The sequence below is a fragment of the Manduca sexta genome, chromosome 25, assembly GCF_014839805.1.
Source record: "Manduca sexta isolate Smith_Timp_Sample1 chromosome 25, JHU_Msex_v1.0, whole genome shotgun sequence".
NCBI classification, from domain to species: Eukaryota; Metazoa; Arthropoda; class Insecta; order Lepidoptera; family Sphingidae; genus Manduca; species Manduca sexta.
Window position 1 is genome coordinate 9,888,564 of NC_051139.1, and position 20,757 is coordinate 9,909,320.

At 38.2% G+C, this 20,757-nt stretch overlaps 1 protein-coding gene across 1 annotated transcript; it reads left to right on the plus strand.

Annotated features, from left to right (window-relative positions):
• The first annotated feature begins 1,850 nt into the window (after positions 1 to 1,850).
• Positions 1,851 to 10,133, plus strand: LOC119188322 (agrin-like). The gene is made up of 17 exons (XM_037442596.1): positions 1,851 to 2,010; positions 2,568 to 2,713; positions 2,984 to 3,220; positions 3,354 to 3,569; positions 3,741 to 3,953; positions 4,628 to 4,840; positions 5,132 to 5,232; positions 5,299 to 5,413; positions 5,614 to 5,853; positions 6,047 to 6,200; positions 6,770 to 6,938; positions 7,125 to 7,266; positions 7,657 to 7,917; positions 8,270 to 8,416; positions 8,530 to 8,793; positions 9,088 to 9,646; positions 9,926 to 10,133. The coding sequence occupies exons 2-17, from the start codon at positions 2,590 to 2,592 to the stop codon at positions 10,080 to 10,082; spliced, it is 3,312 nt and encodes a 1,103-aa protein (XP_037298493.1). The 5' UTR covers positions 1,851 to 2,010; positions 2,568 to 2,589; the 3' UTR covers positions 10,083 to 10,133.
• The last annotated feature ends 10,624 nt before the right edge of the window (positions 10,134 to 20,757 follow it).

Consider the following 20,757-nt stretch of genomic DNA (forward strand, 5'->3'; position numbering starts at 1 on the left):
AGCCACGTGTTAAGCCAAGCCAAAGCCAAGCCAAAGCCAAGCCAAAGCCAAAGCCAAGCCAAAGCCAAGCCAAGCCAAAGCCAAGCCAAAGCCAAGCCAAAGCCAAAGCCAAGCCAAAGCCAAGCCAAAGCCAAAGCCAAAGCCAAAGCCAAAGCCAAAGCCAAAGCCAAGCCAAAGCCAAGCCAAAGCCAAAGCCAAGCCAAAGCCAAGCCAAAGCCAAGCCAAAGCCAAAGCCAAAGCCAAAGCCAAAGCCAAAGCCAAAGCCAAAGCCAAAGCCAAAGCCAAAGCCAAAGCCAAAGCCAAAGCCACAGCCACAGCCACAGCCAAAGCCACAGCCACAGCCACAGCCACAGCCACAGCCACAGCCACAGCCACAGCCACAGCCACAGCCACAGCCAAAGCTAAAGCTAAAGCCATGCCACGGAGGTTGAATGCCGCAACTTCCACTCGAGCCAGCCAGCAGTATCAATATTGCCTATGGTTCGCCGTTGATTGTTCGTGACATGACATCCAATTGTTAAATGACGGGTATAAAAACCCAAGGCATTAATTTCAATGGACATTCAATTGTGTGCACTAGTATAAGGCGAAACGCTGTCCGACTAATAAAATATAATCCCTGAAGTAATTTGTATTTATATTTCTCCCTTCTGTTTTAATTTTGTGTAAGTAAGTATGTCTTCGCGATTTTTATCTTTTGATATTATGGAAGGCAAATAATTTTAGACTCATAATATGTAATTGCACATAAAAGGGGAGGTGAATGGAATAAAAACGGAAAGACTTTGTCTCTGATTTAATTTGTAAATGTCTATCGGTGTCTCAATTATTCAAAATAAAGGTGATAAGGTAATTATATAGTTTTATGTCTTGATTAACTCTTGAATGTTCTCCCATAATGTCGTGATACTATGCTGGTGGCAAGAAAAAATATCGATCCTCATTATCTAAGCGTAGTATGATTTTTGAATGCATGAAGAAATTGAACAAGGTAGGTATATACAAAAAAAAATCACCGAGAATAAGTGGCACTCAGCCTCTGAGGTATCGCTGTGGATTGGGGCCTTTAGATTATTTTGGAGAATTCCACCACGGCATCCCTTACTTTTCCCGGGGCTCATGACATTTTGGTTTCATAATATTTAATGTTACTTAAAATAAATTGTTTACCATTACCAATTACTCACCAGTTATATCTGATCGTTGAGAAGCAAGTCCTTTGCCTGATGGCAGAGCACTGCATAGCATGCCAATGTGTTCATCTTCATGACACATCTTCATACCTGACAATAATTGCAATTGTCCAGCAAAATAGGTAAGTAAATAGGGTGTAATCTGTCAGATATGTAATAGATTATGTATGTAGTCGAACGTTGGTGTAGATGCACCATTAACGAATTGCACGATTAATACTACAGTGAATTAAGAGAAGCCTTACGTCGCTGTAAAGTGGGGTCAGTACAACAGATTTTTTGAAGAATGCAAAATTACTTAGTTACTATGAAAAACCGCCTATTTGATGTCAAGCCTCTGGGCATTTGAACTCAGAAACCCCAGTGCAAAGCTCACATACGCTGCCATACTAACTAAAAAAACATGATTAGTAATAATATTTTTTATTATAATTAAGTCTTTTCTAAAAAAACGATATTTATTAAGTTAGGTAGATGCTGCCGGTGGACGCTCGAAATAAAATGTAGGTCGGTTGAGCAAAGAATAAACGGTACAGGTCAACAGTATAGGGCGCAGACTAGTTAGGTATGTGTGTACCTAGGGATACTAGATATACTTTTTTGTAGAGAAGTTGTGCGCATTGCGCATGTTCGGAATTATTTCATTCAGTGAATTTACCTTCAGTAACCCTCCGGGCTTTCTGCGTCTCGGTTTAGCACTCATATACAAGTTATATTCTACTTGGTTGCTTTGCGTTTATTTTTTCACCGTATTTATAATATGAGCGATCATTTACACGTGCGCTACTAGTGGTATTCATAAGAAATAAAAATTACGGTTAGTTGTTTCTTGATTTTTTGAAGAATGGTGCTACATAATTAATTTAGTAAACAATACCTTGATGTTGTTATTGATCTGGATTATAGGTACTTGCTGGGTGAATTTTCCGTTTCATATAATTGTGTGCTATTTTTATATTTAACGACAAAGTATCACATTCGTGGAAATTGTTTAGGAGATAAATAACTGGACTACGTAAATCTGTATTAAAGAAAAATAATTGGCGGCTTTAAGGACATAGGTACAACTTATGTAACCTTGTTTATCCGTTCTTATATGCAGAGATATATCAGAATTTTTTAAAAAGTACCAACTTAATTACCTATCGACTGTTACTTTATATACCTACATATCTGCTAATTATAGGGACTTGTAAAAGAGAAGTAAATATGAACACTGAAGAGATTTTATTCACTAATCACAAAATTTAAAATAATTGTAAAACCATAGTAAGGTCTTGGAGAAAATATTATGGTTTTAGGTTGTGGATTAAATTATATTAGACTTCACTTTCGTAACTACTACGGCGTGTAATAATGTTTTTCTTTAAGTAGAAAACAATGAAATGAATGCAGAATGTGTCATGGTGGGAGGCAGGAGGCATCGGTGCTGGACGACACCCAGACGATGGTAACAGGACGTCTGACCATACTGTGTCTGCTAATAGTAGCCGCAGAATGCTGCTATCTTTTCCCGAGTGGTAAATATAATTACTGAATCTGCTAAATATATACCTTGAAATATTCCTCATGAGAGTAATTGTTATGAGTTAATAACTATATTTTTATGTAGTAGATTCCAATGTAGAGGCCCATTTCATCAGTTCATATGGTGTCTTGGTGGTAGGTATGCGTGGAAAGTAAATTCCAGGAAATTCAATTCAGGAATTGTTTAGTTTTTTTTTATAATGATATGGCCGTCACATGTTTTATATTACATTGCACAATATGGTTACCCACGTTTGCCGCAGATGTGCCGGACCCGTGCCGCGGTGCTACGTGTGGTCCTGGTGCGCTCTGTCGACCGACGCCAGACGGTCGCTCCTACAACTGCGAGTGTCCGACGTCCTGTCCCAGCTACGGAGACCACGAAGGCTCAAGGCCACTATGTGCAAGCGACGCGCGCGACTATCCCGGCGAGTGTGAGATGCGCAGGGCCGCCTGCGACTCCAACACGAATATAACTTTCAAATACTACGGCAAGTGTGGTACGTATTAGCATTCATATAATTTATTTATAAAGCCTTATAATATACCTACACCCATAATTTTTATTGTGCATCTATCACAGTCCTTTTATCCTACTTTTATTTGTTGATCTATATAAAAATAATCTTGTAGATCCGTGTGCGGGGGTGACTTGCCCCGATCCTGAAGTCTGCCAGTTAGACGAACGACGTGCTCCGTCGTGTCGGTGTGCGGAACCGTGTCCACTTGAGTTCTCTCCTGTCTGCGCCTCTGATGGAAAGACCTACTCCAACGAATGCCAAATGCACCGCGAGAGTTGTCGCGCTAGGAAACAATTGAAAATCATATTCAAAGGACAGTGCAGTTCGGGTAAGTGGAATAATTCAATTTTATTAACTTCTTTACTAGTCAAGCGTTTTGTAAGATCAAAGATCACCGTATGGTATCTTAGTAAGTTAAGGGTGAGGCAAGTCTTGGTTAGGATTTTTGAAACTTTACTTAATAGTACTGCGTATATTTGTTTACTATACCGTTATGTAGGTGTGAATCCGTGCGCCGAGGTGGAGTGTCGGCACGGAGCGGAGTGTCGCGTGGAGGGCGGCGGTGCGGTGTGCGCGTGCCCGCCACCGTGCGAGCCTGTGCTGCGACCCGTGTGCGGTTCCGACTCGCGCACGCACGACAGCGAGTGCGAACTGCGCCGGGCCGCCTGCCAGCTCGGCAGGGAACTACGAGTGCTGCACGCTGGCGCCTGTGGTACCTTATTCAAATTATAGTTGTTTACTTTTAGCTTGCGTCTTCTACTGAACCATGCATGACCAATCAGCTTGAATCTACGATTACAATGCAGCCTAATATGTATTTTTTATTACTTCTGTACTAATATTATAAAGCTGAAGAGTTTTTTTGTTTGAACGCGTTAATCTTAAGAACTATTAAACTGATTTTAAAACTTTTTTCACTAACAGAAAGCTATATTACTCCGGAGTTCTTAATATCATGCTGTACTTTTTATCCGTGGTAAATATTTATTGTAAGTAAACTTTATGACGCGGGCGGACCTCAAGACAAAAGCTAGTTACGTGTAATGCTGCGCTGTCCGAACTCAAACTGTCAATACGTACTAGCAACAGCAGTGTGCATGCACTGTTGTGTTCTAGTTTCAAGGATAGTGTAGCCAGTGTAATTACTGGGCATTACGAGACTTAACATCTTATGCCTCGGAGAGACGACCGCAGTGGATTAATTAATTTTCATCTCACATAGATGGTGTTGCTACTGCTTCATATCGCTTACCATCAGGGGAACGGCATGCTCGTTGATTTGCAAAAATAAATTATTGAGCCCCTCCTAAAACGGCAATAAATACGATTAAAGAATTAAATTAAGTACCAATTTAAAGCCCTAATTCTGAGTCGTCAAAACTGAAGGTTCAAACGGCGTGTGCGCGGACCGCGTGTGCCCGCACGGCGGTGAGTGCGTGGCGGCGGGCGGGCGCGGCGTGTGCCGCTGTCCGCGCTGCTCCAACGAGTTCGCGCCCGTGTGCGGCTCCGACGGCATCTCCTACGGCAACCGCTGCAAGCTGCAGTTAGAGGCGTGCCGGCATCGACGAGACGTGCAAGTGCTTTATGACGGGCCTTGTAGTAAGTGATTAGTATTCGGTATAAATATATGTTTATTTTGTTCCATGTCAGTTTGTCAAGGCGCATGTTCTCAAAATGGTTTTAGCAGTTAAGATCGATATGTAAGGGTACCTACTATGTAAGTTTTATAATCTTGTTCCCTTCTAAAATCAATAACCTTACAAAAACTGGCGAAAGCACATTATTTTCAGGAACAGACTGATTAAGAATTATCAAAATATTTTGAGCCAAACTTTTACTTGTATCGCTCTTGGCTACATAATATTTAAAATACTTTATCCTTCGTTACAGACGGCTGTGAGAATAAAAAGTGTGAGTTTTATGCCGTTTGTGAGAGCGACGGAATTTCTGAAGCGAGTTGTGTTTGTCCAAAGCACTGCGAGGAAGGCACTGTATGTATAAAAATAATAGAATATTTAATTGTTATAAGCAGAATCAACCATGGCTTTAATTTATAGGAAACTGAAGAGGTTTGCGGTAACGATAACAAGACTTACAGTAGTGTTTGTGCCTTGCGTGACGTCGCGTGTCGGGAAAAGAGACGACTTTACGTCAAGCACATGGGTTCATGTGGTGAGTGATTGGGTATAAGTTATGTACATTTTTAATAAGCGATCCTGTTCGTATGACTGATAATATTATTTTGCTTCGGCATAGATCAGAAATTAAAAATATAAATTATTAAAGTAAATTAATATTGTCAAGAAGTTTATTTAGTAGATAATTGACAACACGAATCATGATACTATTGATGGGTATCTGATGTGTTGCAGAATCTTGCGCTGGCGTACAGTGTCCGGCCGGTACGTGGTGTGCGCGTGGCGCGTGCGCATGCGCAGCGCCGTGCGCAGCCGCGGCGCGCGAGCCAGTGTGCTCCACGGGAGCGCGCACCTACCAGCACGAGTGCGCGCTACTGAAAGCTGCGTGCGAGGCGCGAATGCGCGGGGAACCACCAATCCGCGTAGCGTATTACGGCGAGTGCACTGAAACACAAACTGATAATACCACTTCAGGTATGTAGCTCTACATTCTTCTATACTAAAAATAGTATGTTAACAATAAGTAACATTTTGTTCTGTTTACAAGAAAATATTTTGCATAATAAGTACTACCTACTGAAGATTTTTACCTATTTATTAGGAATCAGGGTTTTACTTCGACCGTTCACCAAGAGATATAACTTTTTTTTTTTTTTAATTTCTTAAGGTACAAACAAGACAATGCGCGTGGTAGATCTTAACAATGAGATTAAGTCGGAGGACGAGTCGGCAGAGAACGCAAGTTCGGGCACGGCGGTGTGCGCGCGCGTTCAATGCGCCTTTGAAGCCACGTGCGCCGTCGACTCTAACGGACAACCTAGGTAAGATGGTGAAAAAATTGATTATTTTTGATCGGATATAGCAACTATTCTTATACATATTTGATGAACGACCAGCCTGTGTGAACTGAAAATATTAAAAAAATCGGGAGCTCGTTGCCAACATGTAAAAGAACTGCGAGTCGTGTTTGGGCTCGGAAATGTGCCATAATATAAAGCCTTATTATTTACTTATCTTATCGTAATTCTTAATTTTTGTACTTCTTTTTTCATTTCATACTAATTAAGGCAAAAATTTTGACATTTTTGAATGTTTGCTAGAACCAAACCCAGCTGAGCAGAATTGGATATAGTAGTTTGGCACACGGGTAGACCAAGTCCTGGATTAACATATAGGCTACTTTTTTATTTAAATGGGAAATAATAGATTTTTTAAATAGATGGCACTGGTACCGTGCATGCGGTGCGATGAATCGTTACAGTGATGTGGCTACGTTGGAAACCTTTCCGTTTTTCATCAGCGCAAAGTCATATGCAACACCTAGATATTACTATTCATTGCTCAGAAGTTATTATACCAAAATCAAACAAAATAAAGTTATTGTTTTTAGATGCGCGTGCCTATTCGATTGCGCAGCAGCCGCCGCCGCCCATACATCCACTCCAGTATGCGCGTCTGACTTGAGGTTATACCCAACGCTGTGTCACATGAAGTTAGAGGCGTGCCGGCGGCAGGAGGATTTGAGACTACGACCTCTGGCTTTATGTCGTGGACTAGAGGTGCCATTAATTATGTTAATAAAAATTAAATGATAAGTACTATTATAAAATTAAGAATCAGTTTATTTGGAATCCATGGACATGATATGATGTTCTAGTTGAGTTATACCCTAAACAAGGGTATATAGTGCGTCAAAATTGTAGATAATACTTTTATGATCATGATGAAATACTTATGACTTGCAGTTCAGACCGTGTGGTGATGATGAGCCTTTAACCGACCCGGATGGGAAGCCGTTGGATTGCGGCGGAGGTCCTCATCGCAAAGACTGTCCCGTCGGCAGTTACTGTCATCACACTGCTAAAGCTGCTAGATGTTGCAGAAAAGGTAAGCCATTCAATTTAAACTTTAAATTGCTATTTTTAACTAACTTTAAAATTCCTTCTATAGTTGTCTTTGTGTCTTTTTTAGTAAAAAAAAAACAAGAGTGATTTCTCGTTGCAATTTATTACTTACTATGTTGTAGTTCTATTTCGGGAGAAGTTTTAAATAGCTAATAAAAATGCGGGTCACCATTGCGGTAATTAGCATAACAGACATACTTTAGGAAATAACCTTAATGAATTATGAGCGTTCTATATACACGTATGCTTATTAGTAATTCATTTCCTAAACTATACTGACTATGGTATTCATGAATTATGTTCGATAACATACCGCACTTATCTCTGAAGGGTTAAGCGGAGATACATCAACTACTGATCAATAAATATTTAGACAAATCAGTGATGGAGCGCAAAGGCTGCCAGGAGTCATGGCACGGGTGCTGCGCGGACGGGGTGTCGGCGGCGCGCGGGCCGGGCGGCGCGGGCTGTCCCTCGCAGTGCGGCTGTCACCGCCTCGGCGCCGTGCACGAGGCGTGCGACGAGGCGGGCCAGTGCTCGTGCCGGCCGGGCGTCGGCGGGCCCAAGTGCGACCGCTGCGAGCCCGGCTACTGGGGGCTGCCGAGGATCGGGAACCCGCACACTGGATGCATACGTCAGTAGCACTATCGTTATCTATGTGCTTGTGGAATATAATAAATAAATTAATAAGAGTGGAACAGTAGGCATTGGTTCAATGGTCAACATGATCAACTACGAAGTTCAATTTTAAAAATAATTTTAGCACGATAAATTTATATAGTTAGGTAACTATTAACATCATTATCAGCCACAAGACGACCACTAGTGAACATAGGCCTCGCCTATATAAAAATATAACTGATACTAACCCCTATAAGCATAATATGCACATCTCTAAAGTACTAGCAGTAACTGTAAATTATATATTTTAATATTTTATTAAGGCGTGATTTATGTCAGTGCTTATTATTATTTCTTATCAACAGCATGCGGTTGTTCAGCGTTCGGTTCAGTGCGAGAGGATTGTGAACAAATGACCGGGCGTTGTGTTTGTAAACCTGGCATCCAGGGACAGAAATGCACCGTGTGTTCTAACCACGAACATACCCTTGGACCGAACGGATGTTTCGACCGTAAGTACCAATAAATAACGAATTTCGAAGTCTAGAAGTCAGTATCGTATTAATAAAAGAAAAAAAAATATTTTCTTATATATTGTGAACTAACAGCAATCTTTTCTCAATAGCGGAATCAACTCAACTACCAGCGACAAATTGCGACCACATGACGTGTTATTTCGGCGCTCACTGTATCGTGCGCAGCGGTCTTGCTACATGCGACTGCAGTACTACGGAATGTCCGCCAAATGAAGCGCCTTCAGTTTGCGGCAGTGACGGTCGCACTTACCTTTCCGCTTGCCATCTCCGCACACACGCATGCAGGACCCAGTCTGACGTGGTAGTCCAAGCATTCGGACCTTGCAGTGAGGAGGCACCACATGTCCGACGAGGTAGTCGCTCTGGTAGATCAGCGAGTGCCATTCGTAATGCTAATTCCCGTGAACCCGAAAAAACTTCCATCAAAGATCTCGAACACATAAAGTTCCAAAGCTCGAATTCCTTGCAGTATACAGACGTATCAGTAGACACGAGTGACAGCGGCAAACCCGACAGTCCTGAACCAGAGTTGACTTGCATCGATATTCTTCCACCGATTGGGTATCGCTAGAATTAGAGAGCTAGATATTAGTATAGTAAACTTCTTTTTAATATTAATATTAAAACTTTTGGGATTTGATTCACAGAGAAGACCTACACTGTTTCTCATATGTCAAATAACGAGTCGATTTCTAATTGCGTTGCTAAAACAATTAGTAAACCTGAAACTATACCATATGATGATGAAACTGACTATTTAATTAATGAGATTGAAGAATACAGTTACGAGGAATATGAAGAAGAAATAAGACCCAACATGTACGATCTGCCTCTGTTTGATGGCCAAGCGGGGATGACGGCTCGTACTACATTATCAGCTAAGCGATTTGATATATGGGCGGAGGTTTCTATTGTGTGCGGTAGAGGAGCCTTAGTGAGTGCTTCCGGGATGAGGGACCATTTATGGCTTGGTTTTGTCGATAATAAAACTGTATTGCGTTTTGATGTTGGAGGCGGCCCCTTGGAATTGCGATCTGGTAAAATAAGAACGGATGGTAGATTTAAGATATCAGCGAAGAGGTACAAGAAAGATGCTGTATTAAAGGTGGGATCAACGGTAGTCGAAGGGTCGGCTCAGGGCCGCATGAATTCATTAGACGTAGACCCGTTCATCTACATCGGTCAGCCGCCTGCAAACGTTACGAAGTAAGTGATATTTTTTTAATTAAAGGTTCGCTCCTATCTATGTTTTAAACAAATAGATATGTAGAACTAAACTTTAGTTTCAATAATAAGGAACGATTCTGATTATCAAGTTAGAATGAAGTTACCTTTAAAAAAATAAATCACTATTCGTGTTTTTCTATTGAATCAATTAGAAATCATGTCTCATTACGCATAAAGTTCATCTCGGTCCCATCTACGGGCACATTTCATAATATTGACTGTTAACAATAGAGGATCTGATACGATTGGTGTGCGCAGGTTATCGGGAACATCAGTGGCTGGGTTTGTGGGCTGCATACACCGCCTTCGCGTGAGTGATCGAGATGTGATACCTCCCTCGCAAGGAATGAGTATCACGTCACACGGATTGCGCGCTTGCACACCGGATAATTTAGCTCGACTAGTATGCCCTTAAAATCTATTTGCAATTTTGTGCCAGTAATATCGTTCCTTTGATTAACAGAAATATATTTATTCTGTAGAATTTTTGTCAACAGCCTTTGTTTAGTGATCTTGTGACGTTTCTTATAACTTTTTGAACGTAGGTTCCTAAATAATTTTAATTTATATAATGTGTTATAGTCATTATCTAAGATATAATATTACCTATGTTATGTTGTTACCTTTTAGACTCGCTACATTTTTACACGACTGGGATTTTCGGATTTTGGTTTTCACAGTATTTTCATAACAATTGTTAGGGATAAACAAAATGGAATTATTTGTTTAAAAACAAAATCAAAATAATGTATAAGAATGACTATAAATTACTCAATAATCCATTTTTAAAATAGGTTCTAATACTATTTAGATCGAGTGGACGAATCATTATGTAACCATCGGTACTTAATAATTTACTGATTTTTATGTTCTTTCTAAACAAATTAAAGTAATTTGTTAAGGTAATTACTACGAAACAGTATCAAAAGTCCGGACTCTAGAGATATACAAGGCACTTGCTAAATAAATTCTTAATACTAAAGTCGGACGATCAAAAGATATTTCAGAGCCTCGAGTCACTGTTGTTTTCTATTTCAAATCGAACAAACGAGACTGCAACAAAATAATACTGAAACTGGTACCATATCTATTCTTATCATGTGCCAGTAATGACACTTATTAAATAGTGTTTCTGTTTATATATAAAATAATGTATAATACATTAACTCTCAAATACATTCAAATATAGCAAAATTTCAAATAATCAATAATATAAATAAAACTCATGCCACAAAAGACTTTTGTTCTTAAATACCTTTACCTACTATTTATAGTTACCTTCAATGTGATATACTTGTAATTCAAACTATATATTTCTAATGTTGCATCGTATTGTTAACATATCTAATACTTTTTATAATAATACATTTTCTTCTTATATTATACTGTTCTCTTAAATGTGCGTTTTATTTCGGCGTAAACTTTCCGATTACGATAGAATTAGATCTAGCAAAATATTAATATTTCGTTACTAAGCTTTTCAGTGGTTCATTTGCTAAAGTGGGCGAGTTTGATCTGACATTTATATGACTGACTTGTTTTTACATACATCACTATAAAAAGCTGGATTACTGTAATAAACAATAGATAAATCGTCTAAGAATAAATAACGAACATAAATTGTTAACATTCGGTACTTACTAAAGATTCTTGAAAGAGCTTTTATATTTAATAATGTAGGATAAAACGTTTTATGAGCTTAGACATTCATTACTGATTTCAGATTCAAAAAAGAATACACACACACCATCGCGCTTTTATCCTCGCAGGGGTATGCAGAGGCGCAAGTAGGGCCCCCACGTTTCGCCAAGTGTGTTCCGTCCCATGATGTGATAGGGGGCGAGCCTATAGCCATATGGGGCACTAATTCCAGACTCCGGGCTAATACTGAACAATAAAACCCAAATATAACTTTGCCCGATCCGAGATTCGAACCCAGGACATCAGAGCGCTGTCGTACCGGACATGCAGTACAACTACGCCACCAATGCAGTAAAATAATAATGCCTATAGAAATTATGCAAAATTATAGCAAGCTCTATAGGTCTTTGCTACTTTCCCGTAGTATTCTTGGACTAATAGAGATATAACTTCGTTTATTTATAGCTATTATTTTTATACGCATGTATATTGTGTATAATTTACATGGCGAAGAGTGGTATATACATTATTTTTAACCCAGGTTTTCGTACCTAACTTCACCAGATGTATGTGTGCATGTTGTAGCATTAGAGATGGAAGACAAGTCAATAGACAGAATTAATATTGAATACAATTGCATTAAGACGTTTCAAGTATGAAACTTAGTTAAATATTATTTGATATAAAAATGTATTATACCTGAGAAGTGAAATTGAGAATGAATACCCTATGACATCATAAATTCGTGAATCTAAGGTAGGTACGCCGTTTGTTCACGGATAAGCCAGCACTTGCGTTTTAATATAACTTTCATTAGGATTTTAGTTGGGACGTATTTTATGAGGACATTATTAAAGCTTAGTAAATAACGTTCATAGAAATAAAGTTTTTGCATGTCTATGAATTTAACGCGTTTTAAAATAAAGTCAAATTCGAATTTATGTAATATCATTTATGATGCCACATTCGCCTCCTTTCTCACTCCATCCACATTCGCAAGGCGAATGTGGATGGAAGAGCCGGTTGGGGTCGATCGCACCGAACCTTCGAATGTCAGATATCTGACATTCTCAGTAAAGGCCAGGTCAAAAGTACCCGGAACCGGACGGAATGCATGAAAGGATTAATGAAGGTTGAGGAAGCGCGAGAAGTATGCCAGGACCGTGCAAAGTGGCAATCTATAGTCTCTGCCTACCCCTATGGGATAAAGGCGTGATACTATGTATGTATGTATGTATGCATTTATGATGAAATTTGAATTTAAAAATTATATTCACCGTAATTATTTTATTTGATTTATATTTTGTAACGTGTATAAACTAAACTTGTATAATATATACATTTAGGTACAAAAGTATGTATAATAAAACTGAGAGGCTGTATGTTGGTGATAAATTACGAATTCATTGATTTTTGAGTTCCATGCGGATGACTGCGTGTAAAACGAGTTAATCGCATACAATTTAATTAAGTACCTACAGTTAGGTCTATAGACGCTATAAAATATTTTCTCGAATTTCATTATCTAACCCTTATTTCCTTATCAGTATTCACCCTTACTTTCCTTTATTAATTCCGCTTATCTGTGTCTGCTTCATAAAAGCGGTCCACTTTAAATTTTAAAGCCGTTACTTTGTTTGAGGATCAAAGGAAAGTGAATGTCAAGTCTTTTCCGAACGTATTTCAATAGTTATTTATAAAGACTTCGATTTATCCAAACAATGTTTTTTGTGACTATATATAGATTCGGAATTCATATTTATCAATGGTGAATGTAATCTTATACCTAGTCTTGCCATAAATATTGTAATAAAGAAAAAAGAAAATTGTTAACTGCAAATAACATTTATTACTTTTACAGTGTGTCAGTTTAATACATAAATATAAAACAATTAAAAATATAAAAGCTTATTCGAAGTGGTCTCCATTGGCTGCAATACAGTCCTTTAAACGATGAGGCCAGTTATCAATAGAAGCACGCACTCTTTCCATGGGAAAATTCTTCACTGCCAATCGTATAGATTGTTTTAGGGACTCAAATTATCATGGCGTTTAGAGCAAGCTGTACTCTCTAAAACTGACCACAAATCATAATCCAGCGGATTAAGATCGGGACTAGACGACGGCCAGTCTTCAGCTCTGATGAAGTCCGAAACGTTCGATTCCAACCAAGACTGCGTGGACCGAGCTTTATGACCCGGCGCCGAGTCTTGCTGGAAGGACCATACTTGGTTATTGAACATGGTGATGTTAAGGGGCTTAACTACCTTCTCAAGAATGGTATCTTGATACACTTGTGCCGATGTTTTGATACCTTTTCACAAAAATATGGCTCAGTCACTCCTTCATAGCTAACACCCCACCAAACCATCACTGAAGTCGGATAATGTCCACGTTGCACTCTGTCGACTAATTGGGAAGCTTCCTTAGAGCTTTGAGCATAAATACGGTCATTTTGTTTGTTAAAATGTTGCTCAATTGTAAAAATTTTCTCATCCGTAAACAAAATTTTTCTGTGACCTCCCTTTGCGTACCGCTTCAGTAGTTGTTTCGATTTTACCACCCTATTCTTCTTTAAATTATCAGTTAAGAAATGGCCAGTGCGTCTCTTATAGGCTGCAAGTCCTAAGTCATCTTTTAAAATACGCGACATGGTTCTAGGTGCTATCTTCATTTCCCGAGATAAAATCTTTTGCTTTCGGACAGGATTTCTTCGAATTCTTTCCCTTACTGCTTTGACCACCTTTTTCGTACGAACACTACGTGGACGGCCAGATCTTTTCTGTCACAAACAGAGGAGGTCTCATTGTACCTATTAATAGCCCGGTACACAAACATTTTACTAATACCAAGTGTATGGAGAGTTTTAAAAATTGCATTTGGCTCCATACCTACTTTGTGTAATGCTATCACAGCGATTCGGTTCTCTTTATCACCCCACACCATTTTAATATCGCAAAATATTTTACAATGTATTGGCGCCAAAATGAGAAAACACAATGAACAATCGTATAAAAATGACAGATTCGAAATTCAAATGTAATATTTTTTTATAATTAAGTGTAACAGTATTTATGGCCAGACTAAGTATTTATGTTACTATTGTTTGAAGATTTTTATCTTTTATTTTGGGGGGTAAGTACTTACCTTTAATGTTCGGAGTATTGAAATTATTTAAATTTATGTTTTATTTCATTAAACATATATTATTAGATAGAAGTACAGAACATGTTTATATAAACGAATACATGTGGATTAATTGATTAATAATTATAAAATAAATGCTACTATAATTACCTATTCAAAAACGAATAGTCGCATTTAACGCTCTGAAGATTAATTACTATACTAATTACTGTATCTAACATCCTTGACTTGGGAAGGCACATCAAAATTATGACTGCAAGTTCTGTGATAAAGATAAAATTTTAAGTCGCGAGTTGTAAGTGCCGGCCCTTTGTCGTTAAGATAGGTGAACCACATGAGCTCTCACTTAGACGGAGACATTAATTTCGTCATAACAGTCGTTTGTTCAGCCGCCTGCTCAGTAATATAGCTAAAAGCCCCTATTCATTATTCCTCACTGCCTTAAACGGTATATTGATGCGACTGTGTGAAACTAGATGGGAATTAAGAGCAATAATGTAGATAAGACAACATACGTCTATTTGACGACAAAGTCTAGTTTTAATTAAGTTTGTCTATGATTATACGAACAAAATCTGTCTATTAATTTATTAATATTATTCAATTTTACAGTTTCGCGGAATAATTACACATATATTTTTATAGATTGGTCTTGTTTTCATTTTGCTATCAATTCTCGTTGATGAAAATAAAACGAATGTGTCTTGAAGCTCCTCACAATTTGAAGAAATAATCCTTATAGTTTCAGAAGTCTGCGGAATGCTAGTTGCAAGTTTATGATTAATGAAACTACTTAAGTAATGGTTTAGGGACATGAGATGAAAATGTAAATTAATTATTTGTTTTCTTTTTTGTTTTGTCTCCCGAGCGTAAATTGTTAATTCTAACTATGTTATTAGAGTAGCATTCATGTGTATCCATCTCTTGTATTCTCATTATCTCCATGCTCGGTATATACGGCAATATACGGAATATACGGCAATATTCCATGCTAATTTTATTTATTATATTTAACATCACTATTTCGGAGTATTTACTTCTAAGCGATTGTCTTAACTTTCACATTTGAATGTTTATATTTATAAAAAAAGATTGTAAATATTCACTTTGTTTAACACAAATATAATTTAATAATACAATTTAATGATGTTCACTTGCGTTCAATTATTCTTAGCAAACATATAAATCCCTCTCAGGAGGAGAGGAGGCCCGTGTCCAGCAATGGTACAGTATATAAAAGAAGGCTGATATTATATTATTATAAATATATTTTAATATCACTTTCTTCGATAGAAGTGCTTATAAATTATTTTCCGAGAAGCAAGGAGGTCCTGTACTTATAAGCGACGCCTTCGTTTAAACGCCGAAGTCGCGGCTCGAATGGCTAAACGGTCGGGTGTAACAAAGGGAACTTTATAACTGGTGTTACTGAAACCTGGTGACTTTCGAACATTATTCTTAAGTTGACAGTTTTTGCTCCTTTATGCGAAAAAGAGAAAGTATAGTCGCTTATAGTGATTACTATTAAAAATCGCATTCAGTGTATATTGTGAGTCCAGTTTTTGTGTAGAGAGAGGATATTGTGCGTTTAGCGTTGCAGTCAGGTATCACTTTATTATGTTAAAAATAGGATAGATTTTGTGTATCTGACTTTTTCTGAGAAAGGTAAGATGTGTGCTTAGCATGAGGACATGGAAAATATTTAAACCGTTATTTATGTTTAAAATAGTGGACCGCTTCTATAAGACCGTAATAAATGTTTTTCTTCTTATTCCCCGCCGTGACCATGAAGACTGCAATCTCTTCGAAAGGTCGGGAGAAAAAAGTTTTATTTCAATATTCCTTTAACTTTGGTTAGTGGATATTAAAAACCGAAAATATGCCTCAATTCAACTTTAAAAATAAATATTAAGGAAGAAGTGTTCTGTGTAGGTACAAAGCGATAGGTATCGCTAAGGTGACAAATTGATAACACAATATTACCAACGTTGTTACTGCGCAGTGTCGTGTTAGACATTATAACGATTCCTCAGGAAGTCCTGGTACAACGACATTGTTAGAATTTTCAAACGAGTTAATATCAAGAGCGGCTGTGGAATGTTTAATTACCGCTGTGACTTCCTACGAGTGAGGAGACAGTTGGCGTCAACATACTCGCGTGCCTATGTAAGCTTTTCAACGCTTAACGCATGTCTCGTGTAGATTTGCATAGTGTGCGTGTATGTGTGTACTAATGACTTACGTTCGTACGTTCCTGCGCTCGCTTTTATACACATTTATTTTAATGCGGCTGCCATAGTAAATTAAACTTATCTTGAGCGCGGTAACAGATGTGAAACTTGAATTACTTTTTACTTCGCTATTTAGGCAATGGCCTGGCATCAAAGCAAATAAAAAAGTACAAGCAAAAAGCGCAACAGGTTACAAACTCGCGAGTAATTTTTCATGTGCGCAACGCGGGTCGCATAGATTTCACTCTTGGAGAGGAATTAACGCGAAAGCCACGACAATTATTTACGACGTTTCCACTCCGGAATTACAGCCTGCCGCACCATCGCACCACCGCGCCCTTTAATGTTTATTCACGGGTTATAATTTCAGAGCAGAAAGGATTATATCAAAACGTAAACGTAGCCTCGGCAATATTTCACGCGCCCGCTGCCGTGTGCCGAACGCGAAAGGTAATAGCTGCAAACACGGAAATAATCTCTGAGAGAGCAGATCAAAACTACCGACAGATCATTTGCAATGCACTGACAGAATGCATTATGGATTCTGGATTTGTTGCAGGCCGATTGAACATTCAGCTCGTGACGTTTTTGATTTGCATGACCTGTGATCCGAATTGGAAACGTCAAAATTTATTACATCCACTGCTATTGATATAAAAGCTGTAGTTTTAGCATCGGTTATTTATTTAATAAATGAATTACAGTGGCTAATCGAAAGACTGTCGTCGTAAATATGTTTAGCGATGGTGAGACCAGCGCCTGTCGGGCGATAATAAACGGGTATTGCTTCAATCCAAATGACTCTTTTCAGGAAATGCAAATGACCGTGCGTCAAATACCGACCATTAAATTTGGATAACGCAGTTTACGTTTATATTTCGCACGTAATCCGCTCGACGTGTAAAATACGGCCCGTCAGTAAATATTAAACTCTGCAATAATTTCGCGTGTGTCAGTGTCATAAATATTGTCCAGAGATTTTCATATTAATTGCAACTCCACTACAGCACCTTTGTGGGCATGAATTTTAATTTTACGAACACATTCTAGTACCAGGATTATCACACCCAGTTAGATTTGCGATGCGATTGCACATTACGACGAGCTGTCCTTAATAAAAATTCACCATGAACTTAAATATTATTTTAATGTTTAATTAAATGAACAATGTTATTATCACGGCCCGTTTTTAAATTAATCATCTTCAATATCATACACCATATAAAAATGATTTGATAATTTATCATACAGCAGTTGATTAAGATATAAAACGTCATTTATAATTGACCGTGTTCTTTAATCAGAAAGATACCTGCGGGCAACGGCTCGATGTTCCTCGAGATGCTGTTAGTTAAGTAAATTATTCATAATTAATTGACTTTTACAAATAATACTCCACAAGAGATATTATTCTACAAGCAAAAATAAACGAGGCGCATACAGGCTAGAGAACAAATTGATTTTTGATGTCGCCGGCTCGCGCCACGATAATGATTTTCTGCGGCCCACTGGCGTTTCATTCCCTGACAAAAACTTTATTTATCGGTAAACTATAATAACCACGCTATGTAAAAGGATCTTTTACCAAGCGGTCATTATCTGTGATTGATTGAATTATCTTCTCTGTTAGCTGATAGTTTAATTACAATTTATTATCGTATTGTGCTCCTACCGTACGCACATTTACCTCCTGTATAATTACCAGTTTTAATTTAATCACGGTGTTGGCGTGTTGGGTGCGACCGTGCTCCACGTCATACTACGCAGCCTCCTACTCGTATGGCTATTATATTTGCTGTTAGCTTTACTATGTCTACTATGTAATCGGCCATTATAAATTACAAATATTAGTAACATACGTGTTATTTACTAGAGAGCTGTATTTATAGATTGTAAAATTTTATTGACTAATTATGCTGCTCTTTACGTGAATATATTAAAATCACATCAGTTTCTTTATGTAGATCCTCACAAACGTAATTTATATAGAATTAAGATCCCATCTTAATTCTGCGCTAATGTGCCTGCAATAACGAGAGTACATGTTTTAATTTATTTTGTTGTGATAGCATCACTATCGGTTTCTCCGGTGCTAACTACATTAAACTTTATAGAGACATTCAAGTAACAAACGGTCTTTCTCTTAAGACCTGCGAAGGGAAGCATTAGTTCGTTTTCTGGCCCGACAAATCAAGATAGTGTCGCGATAAATGTCGCATCCAATCACAAGGTGTTCTATTACAAGGTGCGTGGTGTTATTTATGCAGGACCGATGAGTAAATATATGGGTTAGATGAACGATCTAGAGCGAGTGGGTGAGAGGCCGCGCCGTCGCAGCCACTGCCGCGCCCCGTGCTTGCGCGCACGCTTGCGGCCGCGCAAACTTCGCATGAAGTGTGCCACTGCGCCTTATCTGATCATTGTGGAAACGGGTTAAATAAATAAACGATAAACCGACGCCCCCGGAAGCTCACTCACATAACTGTTTGGTGATTTTGTTCAGCTATGCGCACACAGGTAGCGCTTATTTTGCGGAGTGTCATTCTGAACCTTGCCAGTGCTGCGGTGATCATCCTTTGTTTATTCTACACCCGGTAGGAGTATACTGCATCTGCATGGAATTCAGTTTTACCAACAATATAAAGTTTATAGAAAAATTTACCACTAAATGCATATGTAGTTTACACAATGAACTAAATACGATTATAGTGTCAGACGTTTCAAAAATGGTCAACGTCAAAGGCGATATAAACGTGATCGGTATTGTGGTTAACTTTGGAATGGCGAATCGAGTGGGCTTCAGTACCGAAGCGTGGTGGTAAGTTCGTTACCTTTGTCGTGTTCGCGTTTGCGTGTGAGTACGTACTAACTGCTCCTAACTGAAAACGGGCCAGGATCGGTGTTGTACGGTTAACTTTAGTGATTGAGCCAATGTCATTGACTTTGGCAAACCATTGAAATCGCTGTTAAAGGTAAGCATTTATGTGTATTTAGACACAATATTTACGAGACCACATTTGAACGCCAATAATATTATATTGGTTACGGAATTTATTTATGTTGAATAGCGACCACCTTACATATAGTACAATATTCGCCATAATGGTTCGTGCTAACGTATCAGCTGATATAACGACACAGGCGACTTGTTAGACACGAAATTTTCTTAGCTTTTGTTTGGTGTGAAACTAATCCAAATCAATTTATTATGATCCCCTTATAGTTCTTTGCACTTTGTCGTGCTTGGATAAAATCTGTAATTTTAAGCCGATTCTATTGTTTATCATAACGAGTCTAAAAGGTGGTTCATAATAAATATACAAGCAGTAATTAGTCATTGGGCGGGAACTGTGGACGCGGCGCATAGCGATGTAAACTTACTACGGCTACCGGTTTGTGGACTAGTTGCAAATCACTAGGCTTCAATTGTATAACAAAGCGCGTGGATTTCGCGCGGTTTCGTAACAATTAACCGCTTGTAATTTGAGATAATTTCAGGCTTTTGACTGAGGTTCAATAATGGTCCATAAAACAGTCACAAATGTCGCACATATTCCGGACCGTACATTACAAAAGTTTTGTATTGATTATCTTATTAAAAATTCAAAAGTTTATGAAAATGCATGTTTGTAAGAAGTAAACGCAACAACTGAATGGATTTGAATGAAATTTGGCACACACCTAGACCGTATTCTGGATTTATATCTGGATAGGATATTTTTTATTCCGATAATTTTCTCTTATAGGAAATAATGTAATTTTTAATATATTTTTTAAATGGATGGCCTTGACGTCGTTCAGGTGGCGCTATAAATTTCTACAGTGCTTTTGTGACTTTTATAGCGGGAAAGGTACTTTATACGGGCGAAGCCGCGAGCAACACATAGCCAGTTGTAAACGCAAGTTTCATAGTATTTTTGGTATTCAAATATTTATTAGTGATGTCTTATTGACGTGGTTTTGACATGATAAGCCTTCACGTTAATAATATAGGAATATTGAACCGAATTAAACCCTGGTTCTTGTAGAAAATATCCATTTTACATTAAATCAGTTTGTATTCATTTTCAT

Excerpts from the sequence above, each read along its gene's own strand:
- LOC119188322 (XM_037442596.1), top strand. The coding sequence starts at position 2,590 with ATGTGTCATGGTGGGAGGCAGGAGGCATCGGTGCTGGACGACACCCAG. Across the intron at positions 4,841-5,131 it reads GCTTTATGACGGGCCTTGTA|ACGGCTGTGAGAATAAAAAG; the intron begins GTAAGTGATTAG and ends CCTTCGTTACAG. Across the intron at positions 5,414-5,613 it reads CAAGCACATGGGTTCATGTG|AATCTTGCGCTGGCGTACAG; the intron begins GTGAGTGATTGG and ends GATGTGTTGCAG.